Genomic DNA, 20,702 nt, shown 5'->3' with positions numbered 1-20,702 from the left:
ATCCTAGTCCCCAGAACCTGTGACTAGGGTACCTTACACAGCAAGCGAGATTTTGAAGATGTGATTGAGTTAAGGGCTTGGAGATGGGGAGGTTATGTTGGATTATCTTATTGGGCCTGATGTAATAGAAGGGATCTATTCATGAGGAAGAGGAGGAAGAAGAGTTAGAAAAAGAGATGTGACCATCAGAGTAGAGGCCGGGATGATGTATTGTGGCTTTGAGGATGGAGGAAGGGGTCATGAGCCAAGGAATGTGGGAAGCGTCTATGGGCTGCAGAATGGAGATTCTCCCCTAGAAGCTCTGGACAGGTCAAAGCCCCCTGACCCCATGGTTTTTGAAACTCATTTTGAACTTCTCATCTCTAGAACTGTAAGTTGGTACATCTCTCTCTTACATGACATTTGTGGGTTTTTTATTACAGCAGCCATAGGAAACTAATACAGGACAGCCTCTGAGATGATTAGTATTTACCCCATAAGTTTGAGAGAACAACACATCAATAGCCCCAGAGGCATGATTTTGTCTTACTTTCTCTAGGGGCAGTGGATGTCTGGAGAATCTAGTTGGATCTTTTCTTTGGTCAGTGTTTCCTTGGGTTCTGGAGCTCTACCCTCTTCAAAACCAACCTTGGAGCTTAAAGGTTCCATGGACCCATTTGGGAAACACATCAACAAAAGTTCAACACCTTTACCCAAAGCAAGGGTAGGCGCTGACCCTACAGAGCCATAACCATTTCTAAGGCAGCCATTCACAAGATCTGGAATATGCATTTAGATCCATCCCACAAATAAAAACAAATGGTTAAGACATAAACAGGGCACAGCACTGAGATTACATATAAGGAAGAGTCAGAAAAACTTTGCAAAGTGAAAATGAAGCAAGGGATTCTTCTGCTATTAGGCAGCATTTTGGCTTACCTGGACCAAAAGGGTACCTCTCTATATGTCTCTATTCCAAATTCCATCATCTGGTCCAAGGCCTCCCTTCTTCCCGGGAAGTCAGAGGTAGGAGGAAGTCTGACCTAAGCATGGTTTAGGTAAAAAGAGGGGAATTTGAGGGAGCTCATAACTCTCTTATAATTATTTCACCCTAAAATGGAACATGAGCAGTGGCTAAACATTAAAAAGCTACTTTAGAGACATTTTGAAAAATAAAATAATCATTTGGATCTATTATGTTATAATAATATACTGATAAATACTACTTATTTTGCCTATCAGCTTTTTAAAAAGTACTGTCATGGCCTGCTGGTCATGCCCGTCCTGCTTCTCTCTCAGGGCCTTTGCACTCGCTGTTGCTACTGCGGTAATATTTGCCTTTCTTCCTCCCTACCACATGGTTTGCTTCATTACTGGAAACTTCACTCAAATATGATCTTTCCCCTGAATCCTTTTCAACCATCCAATTTAGAATTGCAACTCCCTCCCCCTGCAATTTCTAACCTCTTCCTTCTTTTTTCTATAGCACTTTCAGCCATATAACAAACTATAATTTGATGTTTTAGTTTTGCTGATTACCTATCTTTTCCACTAGCGGATGAGCTCCTGAGGGTAAGGTTTGTGCTTTACTGTTTGTCCACCTTATACACGGCTATATTTCCACTAGCCCAGTGTCTGACATGTTCCAGTTACAAAATAAATATTTTTTGAATGAATACACAAATGTCTCACTTGACCTTGTTAGTAATCCCAGGAGGAGGAATTGAGATCTTTCTTCTATAGGTAAGAAAACCAAATTCCAGAAATGATAATTGACTCCCCCAAGTTCCCAATGCCAGGATTTGCTGAAAATCCTTTCCTCTTTATTTTTTTTTTTACTAGAAAAAATCAAATATTTAGAGCATTTAACTAATGCAGATCTGAAACAAGAGGGAAAGAAAGATCCCAGGGATAATTATTATTAATGTTTTACTATGTAGAAGATACAGATATGTGAAATTTTATGCCATCTTACTTTATATCATTTAGCACTGTATTTTCTCATGTAAGAACACATCATTAAAATACTGGGGAATCGTATTGGCCTAATTATATTGTTATTCTGTGTGCATGGATGAATCTCACCATGAAAATGCACTAATAAAAACATAAAAAAGATACAAGTGTAACAAAAAATTGAAAAAGGAATACATCATTAAAAAGTAAATATGCCAACAAATATATTTCTGCAAAATGATTTGTTCATGACTGCATGGTATTCCATCATAGCAATGTAGTATAGTTTTATATAGTCAATTGTTGCATACAAAGGTTATTGCTGATTTTTTTTATTGTTTTAAACAACACTGAAGAGAATATATTTGTTGCATGTTTTGCACTTATTTGATTATTTCCTTTAGGTGAATACTTAGAAGTGTGATTTTCCTTCATTTAAAGGATGTGCATATTTGCAAGTTTTATGGCTGGTTACTTCCTGTAAAAGTTAGACAATTGTCTTTTTTTTTCAATAATAGATGGGAATGCCTACTTTTCCCACTAACAGGAGCATGAGCTTGCTTCTTATCCAATGTCAACAGTACTGATTATAAATACCATAATCAATATATTATTACATGAGTCATAAATAATAGTAGGTATATTAGCTTTACATTACTGTGACAAAATACCTGATATATTTAGATGAATAACAGGAAAGGTTTACTTTGCTCATGGTTTCAGAGGTATCAGTCCATCGCTGCTTGGCCCTGTGGTGGTACAGTAAGTCATGGCAGGAGTGCATAGCAAAAGAGGCCTCTTTGCCTTATGGTGGCCTACAATCAAAAAAGATGGAGGAAGGACAGTCCAGAGTCCCATATCCTTGTCAGTGGCATGTCCCCAGTGATCTGACTTCCACAAGCCTCTACCTCCTAAAGTTCCTACCACTCCCAAGAGCACCATAGACTAGCAATCAGCCCTTTAATCCATGGGCGTTGGGGGCAACTATCCAAATCAAGCATTAGGTGCAAACCTCATGGTATTTAGTGCTTTTCTACTTCAGAAAGAAAATAATTTTATTTTCTTTTAGATTTGTAAATAACAAAGTAATGAAACAAAGTCCTGTTATAGTTTGCTTTATTTATTATGATGCTGCACTTTTCTTTGCCTTTCTTTGGACATTTTTCTTTTGAGTTGTTCCTTCTTTCTTTTTTTTTTAATTTTTTATTTTTTTATTGGTTGTTCACAACTTTACAAAGCTCTTGACATATCATATTTCATACATTAGATTGAAGTGGGTTATGAACTCCCAATTTTACCCCAAATGCAGATTGCAGAATCACATCGGTTATACATCCACAATTTTACATAATGCCCAATTAGTAACTGTTGTATTCTGCTACCTTTCCTATCCCCTACTATCCCCCCTCCCCTTCCCTCCCATCTTCTCTCTCTACCCCATCTACTGTAATTCATTACTCTCCTTGTTTATTTTCCCATTCCCCTCACAACCTCTTATATGTAATTTTGTATAACAATGAGGGTCTCCCTTCATTTCCATGCAATTTCCCTTTCCCTCCCATCTCATGACTCTGTTTGTTCCTTCTTTCTTATTCATTTTTAAGGGCTTTCAATTAGAATCAAGAAGTTTCTGCTTTCTGTCTTTTTCAGATTTTATGATGTTCATTGCCCTGGTGAGTCACTTTCATGGACCCAAATGGATCAATCGTTTTCTTCTTGATTCCAACTTTTTGGATTATGTGTGGAAAACTCTTTCAGAGCCTCAGATAATCTAAATCTTGACTCCAATCTTCTTTAGATTTCAGCTTTTGTATATGGAAAGGAGTGAGGGCCAACTTAATTTTTTTAACCAATCGATGAACTGATGCTTTCAATGATACTCAACCAATAAACCAATCAAAACATTTATGTTTATGGAAAAAAACTTTATTCTCTCATTGACTTGCAATTCTACCTTCCTTTTATATTGAAACCCTGATCTACGTCTGCATCTGCTTCTTGTCCTCCAATCCCACTGATTTATTTGTTAATAAATTATAGGTACTTTGTAGTAAGTTTTAATATTTGGTTGTTCAAAAACATTGCCATTTTGACCAGTTGTTAACGAATTAACTTAAAATAAACAATTGCTTAGCATATCCCCCAACATGAAGGGCCTCTATGCATAGAAAGGAAGAAAAGAATAAAAACAGCAAAGCTAAAATGACAACAAAGAACAGCACTGTCAGTTTTCTCAGTGGCTACTGTCCTGCTACAGCTGTTTATGAAAAATTTCTGCTTATTCCACTTTTGATAGGTCTCAGTAAAAGCAAATAAGTGAGGAAAAAGATCATGTTTTAGTTGACCTGCCACCTGGCACTCCTTTGGTTAATCACCTGCAGTTCACCCCCTAGTTTTTTTTCCATAAAAAAACTTTTAGGTAAGGGAGGATTCCTGCCCTATTACAGGGTGGCTGAACACACGGCACCTGACTTGATTTATCAGTGACCTGTGGTCAGTCTGGTGTGAGCACTGCTTGCTACGGGGCCACTTGGCAGCAGAGTGAGCGAACGTGGGCTGTGGGAGGCAGGCTTTAGAGTACCAAGAGGGTAAGGTGACCTCTGGTTCCTACAGGAGGATGGGATGAGCTTGTTTGAATATTTGCGATGGCTGGGAGGGAACCAAAACCTGCTCCTCAGGGGTAAGTAGGAACTGTGCCTGGTCCCTTGTTTAGAAGGGTGGCTTGGCTGGGGAGCCTTACCTGGTAGCAGAGTGGGAACTTGTGGTGCCCCTCAGGCCCCTGCTTACAGTTCCACCGGGTGTCAAGGTGGCACAGAACAGTGGGCCTTAATTTTGGGCCTCGTACCACATCTTTCCTTCCCCCTCCAGGAAACCACTGTCCCAAACCTGGTGTATTTCATCTCCATGTTTTTAATACGTTCTTTTTAATGCATGGACCACTAAACAATGTTTCTTTTATTTCAAGTTACATTATTGATGTGGTGGATTAATTTGCAACTTCCTTTATCCATACATTTTTTTATTTGGGAGGTTTATCCTCAAATTTATTCTAAATAAATTCATTCATATTAGTTGCTGTAAAATATCAATGGCATGAGCAAGCCCAAGCTCATGACCCATGAGAGTGTTTATCTGGGGAAAATACCTAAAGTGGATTTGGAGGACAGTATGATTGGCTTAGCTTGAGTTATTCATATTGTTGAATTACTCTCCTAAGTGATTCTCCCAATGTCCTCTTCCATCAGAAGTGTATGACAAAATCTGCTTGTATCTCCACCAATACTTGGTGTTATTAAACTTTCAAACAAAACCCGTGTTTTGAATCTGTGACTTTGTACTATTTTTCATTCTTAATTTTTTGAAGGGCTGTAGCACGTGATGCTGTGGACTCTGAACTTGGGCTGTATAGTTTGGGTCTAGTTTACCCACGTACTAGCTCTGTGACTCACCTGCTGGAGTGAACTCCACCATAAATTAGGATCATTTTAGTTCCTATTTTATAAAGATTGAATAAGTTAATAAACTACTTAGTACGTAGTAAATTTTCCTTAAACATTACCAGTTTCAGCGTTGTTATTGTTTATTCCTGCCTCTCTTTTTTTTTTTCATCATTATTGCCAGGGGTTTTCTAGTTTCATTTGTCATTTCAAAGAAACCAGTTTATTTAGGTTTTGAGGATGATAATGTTTGTTTCCTACTTAACTGGTTTTTTTGCTCTTCTTTGTTTCTTCTACTTTTCTTTGTATTTACTATGCTGATTTCCCCCCTAATTGTAGAATGCCATACTTGGCTCATTGCTTTTCAAACTTTTAATCCAATATTTGTATTTATCACTATGAATCTTCCATAAGGACAGCTTTGGATATGCCTCACAAGTTTTGATACATAGTATTTTCATTGCGTTTAATGATAACTTTATTCTAATTTCTACCTTGATTTCTTTTTCGACCTATAGATTATTTAGACCTATGTGCTTAGGAGATGTTTTTGGGTATACATTTGCTAATTTCACTGCTTTATTGTAAAAAATTCTCTACAGGATGAGAGAATTCACTGGTATTTTTTGAAACATTTTTGGTTCAAAATATGTGGCCAACTTTACTTTAAAAGAAATAACTTTAGTTCTTCCTGTACAATAAGGCAATTTACAGTTTTAAGAGTTTTTCATTTGAATTTTAATGAACATCAATTTCAAAAATGAAAATTACTCATGTTCCAGGAATGTATAAGTAGGAAATTGTAAATTTAGTAACTTGTTTGTATTTAATTTTTATTGGTGCATTATAATTATACATAATAGTGGAATTCATTATGCCATATTTATACATGCACATACATAATTTGATCCATCTCATTCTCTCAGTACTTTCCCTCCTCCCTCCCCCAATCTGCTTGCTCAACTCTACTGATGGCCATTTAAAAGAAGAACTGTATTTGGGGGAGGGGGTTCCGGTGTTCTCTGTGTGTGATAGATCATATTTGTTAATGGTGGTATTCTAATATTTTACCACAAACAATATTTTTTCTTTGCTTGATCCTTCATTTTTTTAAGAAAGATATGTTAAAGTCTCTAAATATGATTATAAGTTTGATATATTTCCTATACATTTTGTCGATTTTTGCTTCAAATATTTTTAAGGCTATATTAGAGTGCCTACAGGTACAGATTTGTTTTATTTTCCTGGTGAATTTTTCCTTTTATCATTTTTGTAATAATTCTCTGTGTCCCTAATACTTTTTTTTAACCTTAAACTCTTTTAAATTTATCTTACTATAACAATAGTTATAGCTCACACTTAGTACTTACTGTATACTAAGCACTGTACTTTATATAAAATAACTAATTAAAATAAATGCTATTTCCACCCCCATTTTGAAGATAAGGAAACTGTGAAGTTCACAGCAACGGTAATTTGCTCTCGTCACATACCTTAAGGGTGGGAGAGCTTGGATCCAAACAGAGCCTGTGACTTTTAACTGCTATGCCATGCTATCTACAACACATACTAAATGTTTTCTTATTTATTTTTGAACCAAGGATTGAACCCAGGGGCACTTAACCACTGAGCCACATCCCCAGCTGTTTTCTAAGAAAATTTATTTATTTGGAGACAGGGTCTCTCTAAGTTGCCTAGAGCCCCACCGAGTTGCTGAGGCTGGCTTTGAACTTGGGATCCTCATGCCTCAGCCTCTTGAGCTGCTGGTATTACAGGCATATGCCATCATGCCTGGTTCTTATTTGGTTTTGATGGATATATCTCATTTCATCTTTTTACTTTACTTTCACTGTTTATGTTATAGTGTTTTTTTTAAAAAGATGGACACAATATCTTTATTATACTTTATTTTTTTTAATTTTTTTGAACTTCTAAATTTTAATTTGCTATATATGACAACAGAATGCATTACAATTTATATTACACATATAGAGCATAATTTTTCATATCTCTGGTTGTACACAAAGTACAGTCACATCCTTCGTGTCTTACATGTACTTAGGGTAGTGATGACCATTACCCTATGCCCCCTCCCTTTCCCTCCTTCCCTTTTTCCCTTTTGCTCTATCTAGAGTTCATTTAATCCTCCCCCCAACCTCCCACAGCATATTATGAACCAGTAGCCTTAAATTAGAGAAATCATTCAGCATTTGTTTTTTTGGGATTGGCTAATTTCATTTAGCATTATATTCTCTATCTCCTTGCATTAACCTGCAAATGCCATGATTTTGTTTGCTTTTAATGCTGAATAATATTCCATTGTGTATATATACCACATTTTCTTTATCCATTCATCTACTGAAGGGCATTTAGGTTGGTTCCCACAGTTTAGCTATTGTGAATTGTGCTGCTATAAACATTGATGTGGCTGTGTCCCTGTAGTATGCTGTTTTAAGTCCTTTGGGTATAGACTGAGGAGAGGGATAGCTGGGTCAAATGGTGGTTCCATTGCAGATTTTTCAAAGATTCTCCATACTGCTTTCCATATTGGTTGTACCAATTTGCAGTCCCACCAGCAATGTATGAATGTACCTTTTTCCCCACATCCTCTCCAACACTTACTGTTGTTTGTATTCTTAATAGCTGTCCTTCTGACTGGAGTGAGATGAAGTCTTAGAGTAGTTTTGATTTGTATTTTTCTAATTGCTATGTATACCTCTTATAGGAGTGTTTGGCTGCATTTTGTTATAATTTTTAAAATTCTAGTTTGGAAGTCATTGTTTTTAACTGATAAGTTTATAAAGTTTTCATCTATTGTCATAAAATGTACTTGGAAACACTCTGTCATCTGATTGATTTTTATTGGTCCTACTTTGTCTTTGCTTTTATTTCTCTTCTTTCCTACTCTGTCCTAGATGAGTGGCTCTTATTTATTCCCCTGTTTTATCTATGCTGCTTTAGAAGTCCAACAATTTCTTCCTGTTCTTGGGGTTTCCCATACTTTTTCCCAACATACATTTTAATTGATGTATTAGCTGAATTTATTTAACATCTCTTTCCTTCTCCAGATAATATAAGGCATTTCATAAAAACAATTTGATCCTCATCACTTCCTCTCCTATTTTACCTGCAAAATTAGTCATCAGTAGTTTTACACAGTTGACATATGATAAAAATTAACTATATGTGCACTAGTTTCTTTTCTCCGGATTCACTTTCTCTTTGAACAGGCTAATTTATAGCTTTTATGGTAAGGAATATGAGAAATCACCTCTATACCTGAAAAAAGTTCAACTTTTATTCCTGAGAAACATTTTATCTGGTAATAGAATAATGAAGTATATGTTACTTTTCTTTAGCACTATAAAGATGTTTATCCCTATGTTTACTTTTCTTTATTTTCATTCTTTAAGGAATATCTTTTCCAAGTACACATTTTTGGGCAAAGTTTTCTTTTAGTTTCTGGAATTCTTCAGTTTTAATATGATGTGTTTAGGTATCTAAGGGTGAGTTCATTTTTATATGTCTTAATAGCTCATGTTGCGCCTTGAATTTGAAGGTTCATTCTGGAACATTCTTAGACATTATCTTTTTGATTATTGTCTTTCTGTTATTCTCTTTTATCTTTCCTGGAATTCCTATCAGACATTTGAGGAGACTTCTTCTGTCTCATGTCTCCTAACCCTGATTTCATATCATTTATCTTTGTGTGCTGGATTCTGCTGAATTCCCTTAAATCTCTCTCTCAGTTCACTATTTTTTTCTGCACTTAAATCTGTTATTGAATCTGTGCGTTCTGTTTTTTACTTCGATCATCGTTTTTTTCTACAAGAACTATCTAGTTCCTTTCCAAATCTATGTTGTCATTTTTTTTTCCCCAGTGTCTTATTTAGACTTACTACTTATGTTTTTACTTATTTTAAACATCTTCATACCATTTTTAGATTGTGGTTCACTTTTGTGAAATTCTTAAACTTCTAATCCTTCTGGTTATTTTATGTCTTCTGAATTCTTACTCATTGTGGGGCATTTTCTCTTGTGTGTTGTTATTTCTAGAAAGATAATTCAACTTTAGTGTAGGGCTTTTATTTTTCCTCTGTCACATAGACTGTCCACAGCAGTATAGCACTTGTTTCTTCTTGCACCCACAGACATTATTAGAATGGAACCAATTTTTATATTAATTTCTTAGCTCAAGAGTTCTTTTATCCTGTGACAACAAAACTGTGGGCCCTGACATATTTAAGACATTGCCCTTGCTTTATATTTCCAAGGAGTAACTTTTTTACTTTATTGACTATAGAGCCCAGGCAGAAGCTGATGAGTGTCCTTGTTTCTGGAACTAATAAGCAGATTTTCTTCTATTTCATTCTTTCAATTAGAATTAGGGAATAGTCCTTCAAGGGTCCCAACTTTATGCAGAATCTGTGTTCCCACCCTCCTTCTCATGGAGAGGGGATTCTTCTCCTTCTCCTTAGTAAGACTCTCCCTTTCCCTCCAGGGAAGCTCAATATCAGTTCTCCTGCCTACTTTTGTGATTTCTTATCCTTTCCCTGTTTTTGACACCTGGACATTTATTTTGCCCTCTTGGAAACTTAGCTATGCATGTTAAGCGGGGGTGGGGAGGTGGGGGGTTGTGGTGAAGCACTCTACCCAGCATTTCTAGGTGTTTGTAATGGGTGTCCCCCCCCACACACATTTTCTTTTTTTTTTTAAGAGAGAGAGAGAATTTTAATATTTATTTTTTAGTTCTCGGCGGACACAACATCTTTGTTGGTATGTGGTGCTGAGGATCGAACCCTGGCCGCACACATGCCAGGCGAGCGCGCAACCGCTTGAGCCACATCCTCAGCCCAAGACATTTTCTGAGGATACCTCCTTGTCAGATCTGGAAATTGCCTTGTAATTTCTTCATTTCTTAATAAAGGGTTGAGCTCTGCAGGGATACCCTCAGCAAACAAGAGTGTAGTCCCCTCCTCAACTCCTTGATGTATGTCTTCTTAGTAGTTTTTGTGGAGAACAAGCTGCCTCTGGGTTGGAAAGAACTCTCCCTTCAGTATGAGATTTTATTTGAGATGACATGAAGAATGTAGAAATTCTAGGTTACCAGTTCAGATTCCTAGATGGATACCAACCTTTTACAGTTTCACTGAATCCATAGTTTCATTAAATCACAGTAACATTCCCCATCCTGGAAATAAAGACCACAAAATTCAGAACAATAGGCAGGACAACCACTCCAGAAATCATATAAATGCTACAGATAAATTCTCCCTCACTGTGCTAACATGAAGTCAGAACATTATGGCCACGTTACATCTCAGTACTTAATTTTGGTTTTTGAAAGATCAATGTATTATGGCATATGGGTGAGCTTTATTAAGAATACTCCATAACCGAGTCTTGCTGATCCAGTTTAAGGTTTATATCATTCATTGTCATCAGATTTCTGGGTTGTTAGTGTCAGAAAGGAAGATTAAAGCTTTAAGGGAGTTGATAGAAATGAAATTCAGGGAGCTTATATTTGTCCAAAGATTCAAACGACAATCCTATAAATTTTATATCCCCGGATCATCTCTTTCTTCTTCTTTAACATCAAATGTCAACAGTTTGAACAATTAAAAATGCATAAGGTGGTGAAAGGGTGGACATTCATTTTAGCCTTGTAGGCTGGACAGCAACACCATTTATCATCGTGGGAATGTGGCATGAGAAATGAGAAAGGTGCCCCGGGATAATGGGAAAACATTCAACTCCTGCCCTTCCCAAAGCTACAGACTATTGTTTGTGGAAATATCCATGGCTCAGGATTTAGACCATCCTGGATTTCTCACCTTGGCTGTGCATGTGCAGAGGTTAGAAAAGGAGAAGATAATGTGGATCCCAGTCCGTATATCCTGTAGGCTGGGTTGCTTCACCCAGACCCCTGCCCTGACTCCAGTTGCCTATAGAATTGAGTCCAAACTCCTCACTCAGAATTCATTACTCTATTTGTGCTGCTATAACATAATACCTGAGACTGGATCATTTATAAACAACAAAAAAGTTTATTCCTCATAGTTCTGGAAGCTAGAAGCCCACTGTCAAGGCACCCGCTTCTCCTATCTGGAGACAGCTTTCTCACTGCACTCTCACGTGGCAGATAGTGGAAGAGCTAGCAAGCCTCATGCTGCATGAATCCTTTGATAAGGGCCTCAGTCCCTCCCATGAGCGAGGAGCCCTTATGGTCTAGTTACCTCTTCATAGCTCACCTTCTAATACTGTCACATTGGTAACCCCTGAATTTTGGAGGGGACACAGTCAGATCGTAGCAAGCCCTATCTAAATACCATTCATGTGTCCAGCTCCACCTCCCTCTCTCCATTCTGACCAAACACACAGACTCCACCCTGCTCCCCTCCACCTTCAGCCTCCTGCCTGGAACATCTCCTTTGTCCCCTTACCCTGTACCCTCAAACATTCACCTCCTCTTCAGCTTTGAGGTCATTGTAGATGGCACCTCCTTTGCCAAGCTGTAGATGGCACCTTTCCTTTCCTCCGGGCTGGACTCCATCACCCCCACCTGGGGTCCTGGTCCCTTGTTTAAGCTCCTTGGTCCTCATCAATGAACTCTGGCATTTTGCATGACCATTTGAGAAAACAGGCTAGGTGACATAAGACCTGGCTGCTAAGACCCATTCTGCCACTAATCCCACATGTGCCTTTAAAACGCCATGTCTCTTTTCTTGGCCCCACTTTTCTTATCCATTAAACAAAGGACCCAGGCTGGGCTCCATCCAGCCCTGATCATAAAAGTCATTTTCTTCTCTGAGATCATGAGCTCTGTGAGGGAGCTCCCTTACCTTTTTTAAGCGGTGCCTAGCACAGTGCCATACCCATACTGGATGCACAGAAAAGGTTCTGTGGGGCTGAATGCTTCCAGAACCTTCAAGGAGACCTGAGGCCAGTGCACGGGGCGGGTGCTAAAGACCATGGGGGAAGCCAGGCTGGGCTTGGAGTCATGTGTGTTGAGCCACTTTCAAATTTTCCCCATGGAATCAGTTCATGAGCTTTCTTCTTATTTAATAAAAAGCTGGATAATGAGTCCCACAGCCAACTTGTTATTTTCCCTCTGAGGTGGTGCATAATCCAGTCACAGGCAGTAACTCACGGGTCTAATGAGGGTCCCTGGAAGCATGTGATTCAAGAAGTCAAAAATGTAATAATGGAGAGGCCAAATTTGTGTTTTAGGCAAGTGTGTCTTGCTCTTTGTATACAACGGAGTCGTTTTCCAAAGCTGATCTCACATAGTAGGTCAGTCCAAAGGGGGCCTCCCCCATTCACTACTGTCCCTCAGTGGTGGACACTTTACCTACCCTTACTATAAGGTTGAGCCTTGTGCTCTTCAAACAGTGCCAGAAGACCTCAGGACCCTGATCCAGTGTTGGCCTCTGGATCGCCCAGTTCCTCAATTTCCTCATCTGCAGAGAGGTGTTTGTGTGGTCAAATGAGGTAGCCCACCCATGGCTGCCTGCTGCAGGCTGAGTCTATTATTCTGCTAGAGAACCTGGAAGCCTATTTTTCAATGCATTCTTTCTTTGTTCCTATTCCTCCTTGCATATATTGGTATAGTGTAGCAGGTCTGTGTGGAGTTTCTCTGATGGTGGACCACATCATGTGCACCTACACAGTACCTGTGTCCATGTACCTGTCCATAGATTCCCTACCTTCACTTTTTATGTGTCCATAGATTCCCTACCTTCACTTTTTAAAATTAATTAATTAATTTATTTTTATTAGGTATATATGACAGCAGAATGCATTTTGATTCATTGTGCACAATTGCAGCAGAACTTTTCATTTCTTTGGTCGTACACCATGCAGCATCGTACCATATGTGCAGTCATACATATACCTAGGGTAATGATGTCCATCTCATCCACCATCTTTCCTGTCCCTTCTTTACCTTCAACTTTGACAAAAGTGACTTAGGCCTCATACAGTGTTTGTATTTCCATTATTCACTTCAGGAGACATTGAGCCTTGGTTTCCTAAAATAGTTCTTTTTAAATTTTTTAAAATCTTTTTTTAGTTGTAGATGGACACAATGTCTTTATTTTTATTTATTTATTTGTATGTGGTATTGAGGATCCAACCCAGGCCCTCATGTGTGTGTGAGGCAAGCACTCTACCACTGAGCTACACCCCAGCCCCCAAGTAGTTTTTTTTTTTTAATCTGGGATCAATAATTCTTTATAGACATGCAAAGTAGGCATGAAATTTGAGATGGCAAAGTCCTGGGCTTTCTTGGGAGGCACATGATGGGGCAGGGCATGGAGCTAGCTGACAGCCTTGGCTTTAGATCTTGTTGCTTCCAGATGCTACCAGATCCTTAAGTTCCTGAAGCCTGTTTCCTCTGTCAAAAAGTTAATAGCAAAAATGAAGAGGCTTCTGAAGGTAGTTACAGGGATTAAAGAAAAATGTAGCTAGGAAAGTACTTTGTATGACCACAACCATAAAATATGATATGCATGTGTTGCTGTTTTCTAAATTGCATTCATTTGTCCTCTGCTCTGATATTTAAATCCATTTATTTACTTGAAATTCAAGCATTACAGGTTGTCCCCACCTTTAGCAAGCCAGAACATCCTGACACAGAATGCTTTAATAAGATGCAGCTGAAAGCTGGGCAGGGCAGGGGCACTGAGTGGGAGAAGTGGGATTCCCAGTGACTTATTCTGGGCAGGAACAGAACTTGTCTGGGTTTCATTCCTTTTTCTATACTGGAAAATGTAAGCCACAGATCTATGCATATCCCTCAACATTCATGAGTGAGACCAAGCTAATGTTTATAAAAGCCTGTTTAGAGGAGCTGCCCTTGGGGTGGAGAGAGAGCCCATTGCCTCAAACTGCTACAATTTAATCTGAAGAAAATGCACTGTTCCCCTAGAAAATGGGCTGGGCCCCACAGACTGGGTCAGCTTTAAAATCAATAAGTCGATTATCAAATCGCCTTGTCTAAGTAGTGTGGATCAGGGAAGTAATGCATTATGTAATTCATTGTGTCCTCAGGAATTGCAAAAGCTGTGTCCATGTTTATAAATGAGGAATTTCACCTTCTCCTATGAAATTTTGTTAAACATTTGATTTGATGTATTTAATTTTCTCATCCCACATCAGTTAATATGGCTTTTCCATTCCATTCCAAAGTAAAAGATTCGTTATTGTTTGGCAACTGCAAAATAATATGTGTATATTATAAGAATTTTAGAAAGGATGGGGAATTACAAGGAACAAATAACATATCACTTATAAATAATGAACAGTGACTGAACAGGAAAGGGTATGAGGGAACTTTTTTGGAGTAATAAGAACATTTTACATCTTCTTTCTGGAGGTGTTGGTTAGTGCACAGGCATATCTGTCAAAACTTCAACTGATGCATACTTGATCATTTGTGATCTTCATTATATGTAAATTTTATATGCAAAGGAAAACTAAACAGTTATTGAACTTGAGGTAATGATGTGCATGACAAAGTATTTGGGGGGAAATGTACAGATGTCTGCAATTTGCTTTAAAGTACATAAAAAATAAGGTGGCTTGATGATGGATAGATGGGTAGATATGTGATCAAGCAAATATATTAAAATGTTAATTGTAGAATCCAGATGGTGGGTATATCAGTGTTCACTATAAAACTCTTTCAACTTTGCTGCAAGTTTGAAAATTTGCATGATAAAATATTGGAAAAGAGATTACTAATTTAGGGGAAAAAAGTATATTTAAAATTCAAACTTAATGACTATTAACATTTAAATGCACTTTCATTGTCACTTTTAGGAACGTATAACTTTATATCATTAAGATCTTTCTATGTACATATTTATTTCCATATTTTTTCACTCAATATTGTACAGTTTTCTTTTGCCAATCAAAGTTTTATGTAATTTTTAAGTTAAGGTACCATTTACATATAGTGAGATGCACACTTTTTAGTGTTTAGTTCCATGAGTTTTGACAAATGCATATAGTCACATAACCACCGCCATCACCACCAAGATGTAGAACAGGTCCATCATTCTGGAAAATTTCTCTGTGCGTCTTCAAGGTCAACCCCTCCCCTTACATCCAGCCCCTGGCAACCACCGATCTATTTTCCAGAGTTCATTATAACGGAATCATATAGTATAATATAGTATGTAGCCTTTTGACTCTGGGTTCTTTCACTCCATGAATCATCCATGTCATGGCATGCACTAGAAGTTTGTTCTTTTCCTACTAATGAATAGTGTTCCATTATAGGGTGTAATTTTAGTGTTTGTAAAATTTCATTGTATATCATAACCGATTGTATTCCTATATTTCCTATTATTTGGATATTTAGGATTTTTTTATTTTTTTCACCATGTAAAAACCCTGGAAGTGAACATCTTTTTGCATAATTATTGCCATTGATCATTTCTTTAAGGTAGATTCCTGAGAAGGGCATTACTATGAATAGTTTTAAAGCCTTTGATACACTGTTTAGTCATTAAAATGTTTTCCTTTGTATTTCTTTAAGTGGTTCATAACAAGCTGAACTTAAGGTTCCACTGGTGTTTATAACCTTCTTTCCCTCCCTCTCTTTTCCAATGTCATCCCTGTAGAACCAACCTGAAGCTTCCCTATCATCAGTGAGTTTTCGAAATTCTAAATCATGGAGGCCAATCAGGAGACTTCCCTCTTCTTGGTGAAGATCTTGGAGGAACTGGACAGCAAACAAAATACCGTTTCCTATCAGGACCTGTGCAAATCACTGTGTGCCCGGTTTGATCTATCACAACTTGCCAAACTGAGAAGCGTGCTCTTCTACACTGCTTGTCTCGATCCCAATTTTCCAGCCACATTATTCAAAGACAAGATGAAATGCACTGTGAATAACCAGCAATCCAAGAAAATCATGGTGGCAGCAGACATCGTGACCATATTCAACCTGATCCAAATGAATGGGGGCGCCGCTAAGGAAAAGCTGCCTACTGGTCGCCAAAAGGGTCGCAAGAAGGAGGCGTCCTTTGAATCATGCAGGTCTGACACAGAGATCTGCAACGCTGCCGAGTGTGAGCCCCTGAACTGTGAGCTGAGCGAGAGGCCCTTCAGCCGGGGCTACCCCACCCGGCAGTCATCCAAGTGCCGCAAGATGGATTGCAAGGACTGCCCGCAGTTTGTCCCTGCCTCGGAGCCCAACTTCTTGTTGGGTGTCAGCAAAGAGGTGAAAAACCGGGCTGCTTCCCTGGACAGGCTGCAGGCTCTGGCCCCATACTCTGTGGCCAGCCCTCAGCCCTGTGAGATGCAAAGGACCTACTTCCCCATGAACATTGAGAATGAGTCCATTTCAGACCAGGACTCCCTGCCCCTCAGTCAGAGCATCAAGGAGACCTTCATCTCCAATGAGGAGCCCTTCGTGGTTCAGTCTTGTGTCCAGAAAAGGAACATCTTCAAAGAGGATTTTCACAATCTCATGACCGTGTCCCCTAGTTTGGTTGATCCTACCAACAAAGCAGAGGCTGAGCATGGGGAACACCAGAGTCGAAAGGAGTCCCACAAGCCACCCTTCTTTAATCACAGCTTTGAGATGCCCTACCACAGCCAGTACCTGAACCCAGTGTATTCCCCCGTTCCTGACAAAAGGCGCGTAAAGCACGAAAGCCTAGATGACCTTCAAGCATCTACATATTTCGGACCCACTCCTGTGATGGGAACCCAGGACACCAGACGCTGTCCGGGGAGGCCCAGTAAGCAGACTCCATGGCCAGCCAAAAGCTGGAGCTTAAATACAGAGGAAGTTCCTGACTTTGAACGGTCCTTTTTCAATAGAAATCCCTCCGAGGAAAAGCTACGCTACCCGAATCCCGGAAGCCAGACCCCCAATTTTTCAGCCCCAGACAGGCGCCCCACTTACTTGGTGCCGAAGGATCAGCCGCCGATTCTCCCCATTGGCTACGCGGTGAAACAAAATGGGCTCAAATCTAAAGAGATCTCATCCCCTGTTGACCTGGAGAAGCACGAAGCCATCAAGAAGTTTAAAGACAAGAGTATCAGCTGCACCAGCGGACAGCTCAGCTCAGACACCAGTAGCGTGGGCACCCAGACGGAGCAGCACGTCCTAGAACCCAAGAAATGCAAAGACTTGTGCGCCTCTGGCCCGGGCAAGTACGGCGACCGGCACATGAAGCACTCCGATGACGACTCTGAAATCGTCAGTGACGATATCAGTGATATTTTCCGGTTCCTCGACGACATGAGCATCAGTGGTTCCACGGGGGTGATACAGTCGTCCTGCTATAACAGCACCGGGTCCTTGTCTCAGCTTCATAAGTCGGACTGTGACAGTTCCCCAGAGCACAACCTCACCAAAATTGCCAATGGGGTCCCCAACAGCAAGGGAGACAAGGGCAACCGGCCCGAAAACATCCACCACTCGGAAGATGAGTTGAAGACCAGTGTGTGCAAACTGGTGCTCAGGATCGGTGAAATTGAACGCAAGCTGGAATCACTGTCGGGGGTCCGCGAGGAAATCTCCCAGGTCCTGGGCAAACTAAATAAACTGGATCAGAAGATGCAGCAGCCAGAGAAGGTGAATGTGCAGATCGATCTGAACTCCTTGACTAGCGAGGCCCCCTCGGATGACAGCGCCTCTCCCCGGGTGTTCCGTGCACACAGTGGCTCCCATGGACCCAAGCTGGAGAGCAACGCGGACTGGTGCTGCTCCGATGCCAGCGGAAGCAACAGCGAAAGCCTGCGCGTCAAGGCCTTAAAAAAAAGCCTCTTCACCAGGCCATCCTCCAGGTCCCTGACCGAGGAGAACAGCGCCACCGAATCCAAAATCGCCAGCATCTCCAACTCGCCCAGAGACTGGCGTACCATCACTTACACCAACCGCATGGGCCTCAATGAGGAGGAGATAAAAGAGGCAGGCCCAGGAGATAATAAGGACTGGCATCGGAAATCTAAAGAGGTAACTGAAATTTAGGTTCCCATAATTGGCACCGGCTTTATTATAGCCCTGGTTGTATTTCCAAGCTCGGGATATTCCATAAAGCAAGAAAAAGGCCTCACCTCTGTGTGCTAGTTACCCTTCCAGGTTTGGCAAGCTTGGCCCATTAGAACAGAGAGGACAAGAAGGCAGGCTGTTTGGCCAATTGTCAGTCAGCGAGGTGGAGCTCACGCTGAGATGTTGCCTGCAGTAGACAGTGTGGCTGGGATATTGGACAGGTGGTGTGAGAAGAGATTTTCACAGGACGGGGGTGTGTCAGGGCAGACAGGCACCACCAAGGATGTCTTTCTGTCCTTTTCCAAGCAGCAGGACCCATGCCAGGCAAGCAGGGAAAATGCTTTGCAAATATGCTTGCTAATGTGTGTCCTTTTTATGGACTTTGTTTCATGTGTGATGTTCCTTTGCAAAAGCATGAATTCTGTCATTGTAAGACAGATGTTGGTAAGAAGATAAATAAGAAAATGATTCATTGTTCCCCATGCAAAAATAGCAACTCTTAATATGGTGTCTCCCTTTCCTTTTCCGTTGGTTTTCCCTACATAGTTGTATTGTTCTGTGCTTTCAATGTGAGCATGAGTGCTTTTGCATATTGATCTCAGACTTCACCTCATCAGCTCTGCAATCTGTGCAGTTACATACACTCGAATGCTTTCTTTTTCTCATTCCCTGTGGTAAGGAGGGACTTGTTTCAGTGGCACCTGTGGCTACTCCTGTTCATTCTGAGTGAGTTCCAGAGAACCATTTCTGGCCAAAGTGATAATTTTCAGTTTGTCCTTGTCTCCATTCCTTCCCCTGCTTCTCAAGGTAAGTGGTCGGACCACAGAGCCTGCTGAGGTCCCTGAGGACAGGATTGCCAGGGACAGGAAGTGAGGATGGTGTGGGATGCACATGTGCTAAGCTAGAGGAGGAGGCTGAGATTCTAAAATGTTACAAAGAAAGAAAAGCTTGGAAAACTGGGTCCTAAAGAGGTTCTCAGGGTCCAAAGACGGGGGAAAGAAAAAATTTAAGTAGCCATTTTTTTTTTCTGACCCCAAAGAAGCCTTGGGTAGTACTGGTCACCACTCCAGTTTTCTGTATCTGTTTTCCATGAATAGTGTTGGAGAAAGGCCAGAGGATGATCCATGCTGCTACTCTGACTAGATGCCCAGACATGTCCTTGTCTTCTAGTTCCAATGCCCTTGACTCTTAGCTAAGCCAGGTCTATAGAATCCTGGGTCTTGGATAGCATTGAAAAGTGGCCATTTAGAGGTCTGAAGTGGTCAGGCACTTCTTAGGAATGCTAATTCAAACTGAACTAGCCACACCTGCAATCCATTAAACGTCCAGGCTTCCCCTGACCAACAGGAATAGCCACAAGCTCAAGGAAGAGCCATTTGAAATGTGCCTCGCACAAAAGCCTTCTTCATTTTGTTGCCTCTGTGACCCTATTTTCTTCTACCTGCTCTCACCATCCCTGGGCTGAGGATGGTGCTAACTGGCCTGGGTTCTCAATTTGGTCCCAGGTCTCAAATTGCTGTAGGCCAGTTCCCCACATGACTTGCCCACATATCAAAACCTACAGGTCTCAAATCAGACTTTTGTGTTCCTTGAAAGCCAGTGTTCTTTCTTGCTGATTCCCTCCTGGGGGTATTGGGTCACCATTTCATGCAATCATCAAAAAGCTAAAATGGCCCTGCTCACCTTGGACTTCCCTCTTTGCCTCACTCACATCCAGTAGAGCTGCTAGGCCCTGTGCATTGTTCTCTTGTGGTATTTCTTACATTTCTTCCTTCCTTTCCATTTACCCCACACATAACCCAGGCTCTTAGCACCCCCCAACCTAGGGCTTGGGGGCCCACTCTCTGCTTTCTGTCCTACATCATGGACCACTGCTGTGTTTACTTTCCAAAACTCTGCTCTCTGGTTGTGTGGTGCCTGCTATTCCCAGCTGCTTCTTGGTACCCCTTTCCTTCAGCAAAAAATCTCAAACTTAGGTTTTGAGGCTTTGTGGACTTTATGTACCACATACACACACACACACATACACACACAGGAAGGTTCTGTTACATCCTGAGGCCTATTCTACCTCCATGATTCTACCTATTTTTCCTCAAAAACACCATGCTCACATCCAGTCACCCATTCAGCAAATACTGATTGAGCATCCATAATGGCAGGCCCTGTTTTATCATCAAAACTTTCTTCAAATGATTCCTCCATCAGAAACATCTGACCCCCTCCTCCGTGCTGATCTAAGTCCTGCACACTCTTCATGGCATCTTAATTCATAGGTATCTGGAAGCTTCCCTAGATTATTTGTGGCCTTTGATCTCTAG

The 20,702-nt window shown here is 40.3% G+C and overlaps 1 protein-coding gene and 1 long non-coding RNA gene across 5 annotated transcripts in view; one reads left to right on the top strand and one right to left on the bottom strand.

Moving 5' to 3' along the window:
- The window catches only part of Minar1 (membrane integral NOTCH2 associated receptor 1), a 38,281-nt gene that overhangs the window by 6,508 nt on the left and 11,071 nt on the right, over positions 1–20,702 (top strand). For all 3 annotated transcript variants that reach the window (XR_002484357.3, XM_005316875.4, XM_078049153.1), the window contains exon 2: positions 16,001–18,348. Coding sequence is in view for 2 of the 3 variants with exons in the window: in XM_005316875.4 (XP_005316932.1) it covers positions 16,051–18,348 (2,298 nt within the window). In the remaining variant the exon portion in view is untranslated. The remainder of the gene's footprint in view (positions 1–16,000; positions 18,349–20,702) is intronic.
- The window catches only part of LOC144377689 (uncharacterized), a 73,587-nt gene continuing 60,377 nt past the window's right edge, over positions 7,493–20,702 (bottom strand). For both annotated transcript variants that reach the window (XR_013438671.1, XR_013438672.1), the window contains exon 3: positions 7,493–10,563. This is a non-coding gene — a long non-coding RNA (uncharacterized LOC144377689). The remainder of the gene's footprint in view (positions 10,564–20,702) is intronic.

This window comes from Ictidomys tridecemlineatus, chromosome 5, assembly GCF_052094955.1.
Source record: "Ictidomys tridecemlineatus isolate mIctTri1 chromosome 5, mIctTri1.hap1, whole genome shotgun sequence".
NCBI lineage: Eukaryota > Metazoa > Chordata > Mammalia > Rodentia > Sciuridae > Ictidomys > Ictidomys tridecemlineatus.
Note: the sequence above shows the minus strand (reverse complement) of the source record. Positions and strands in the feature narration are given on the sequence as shown.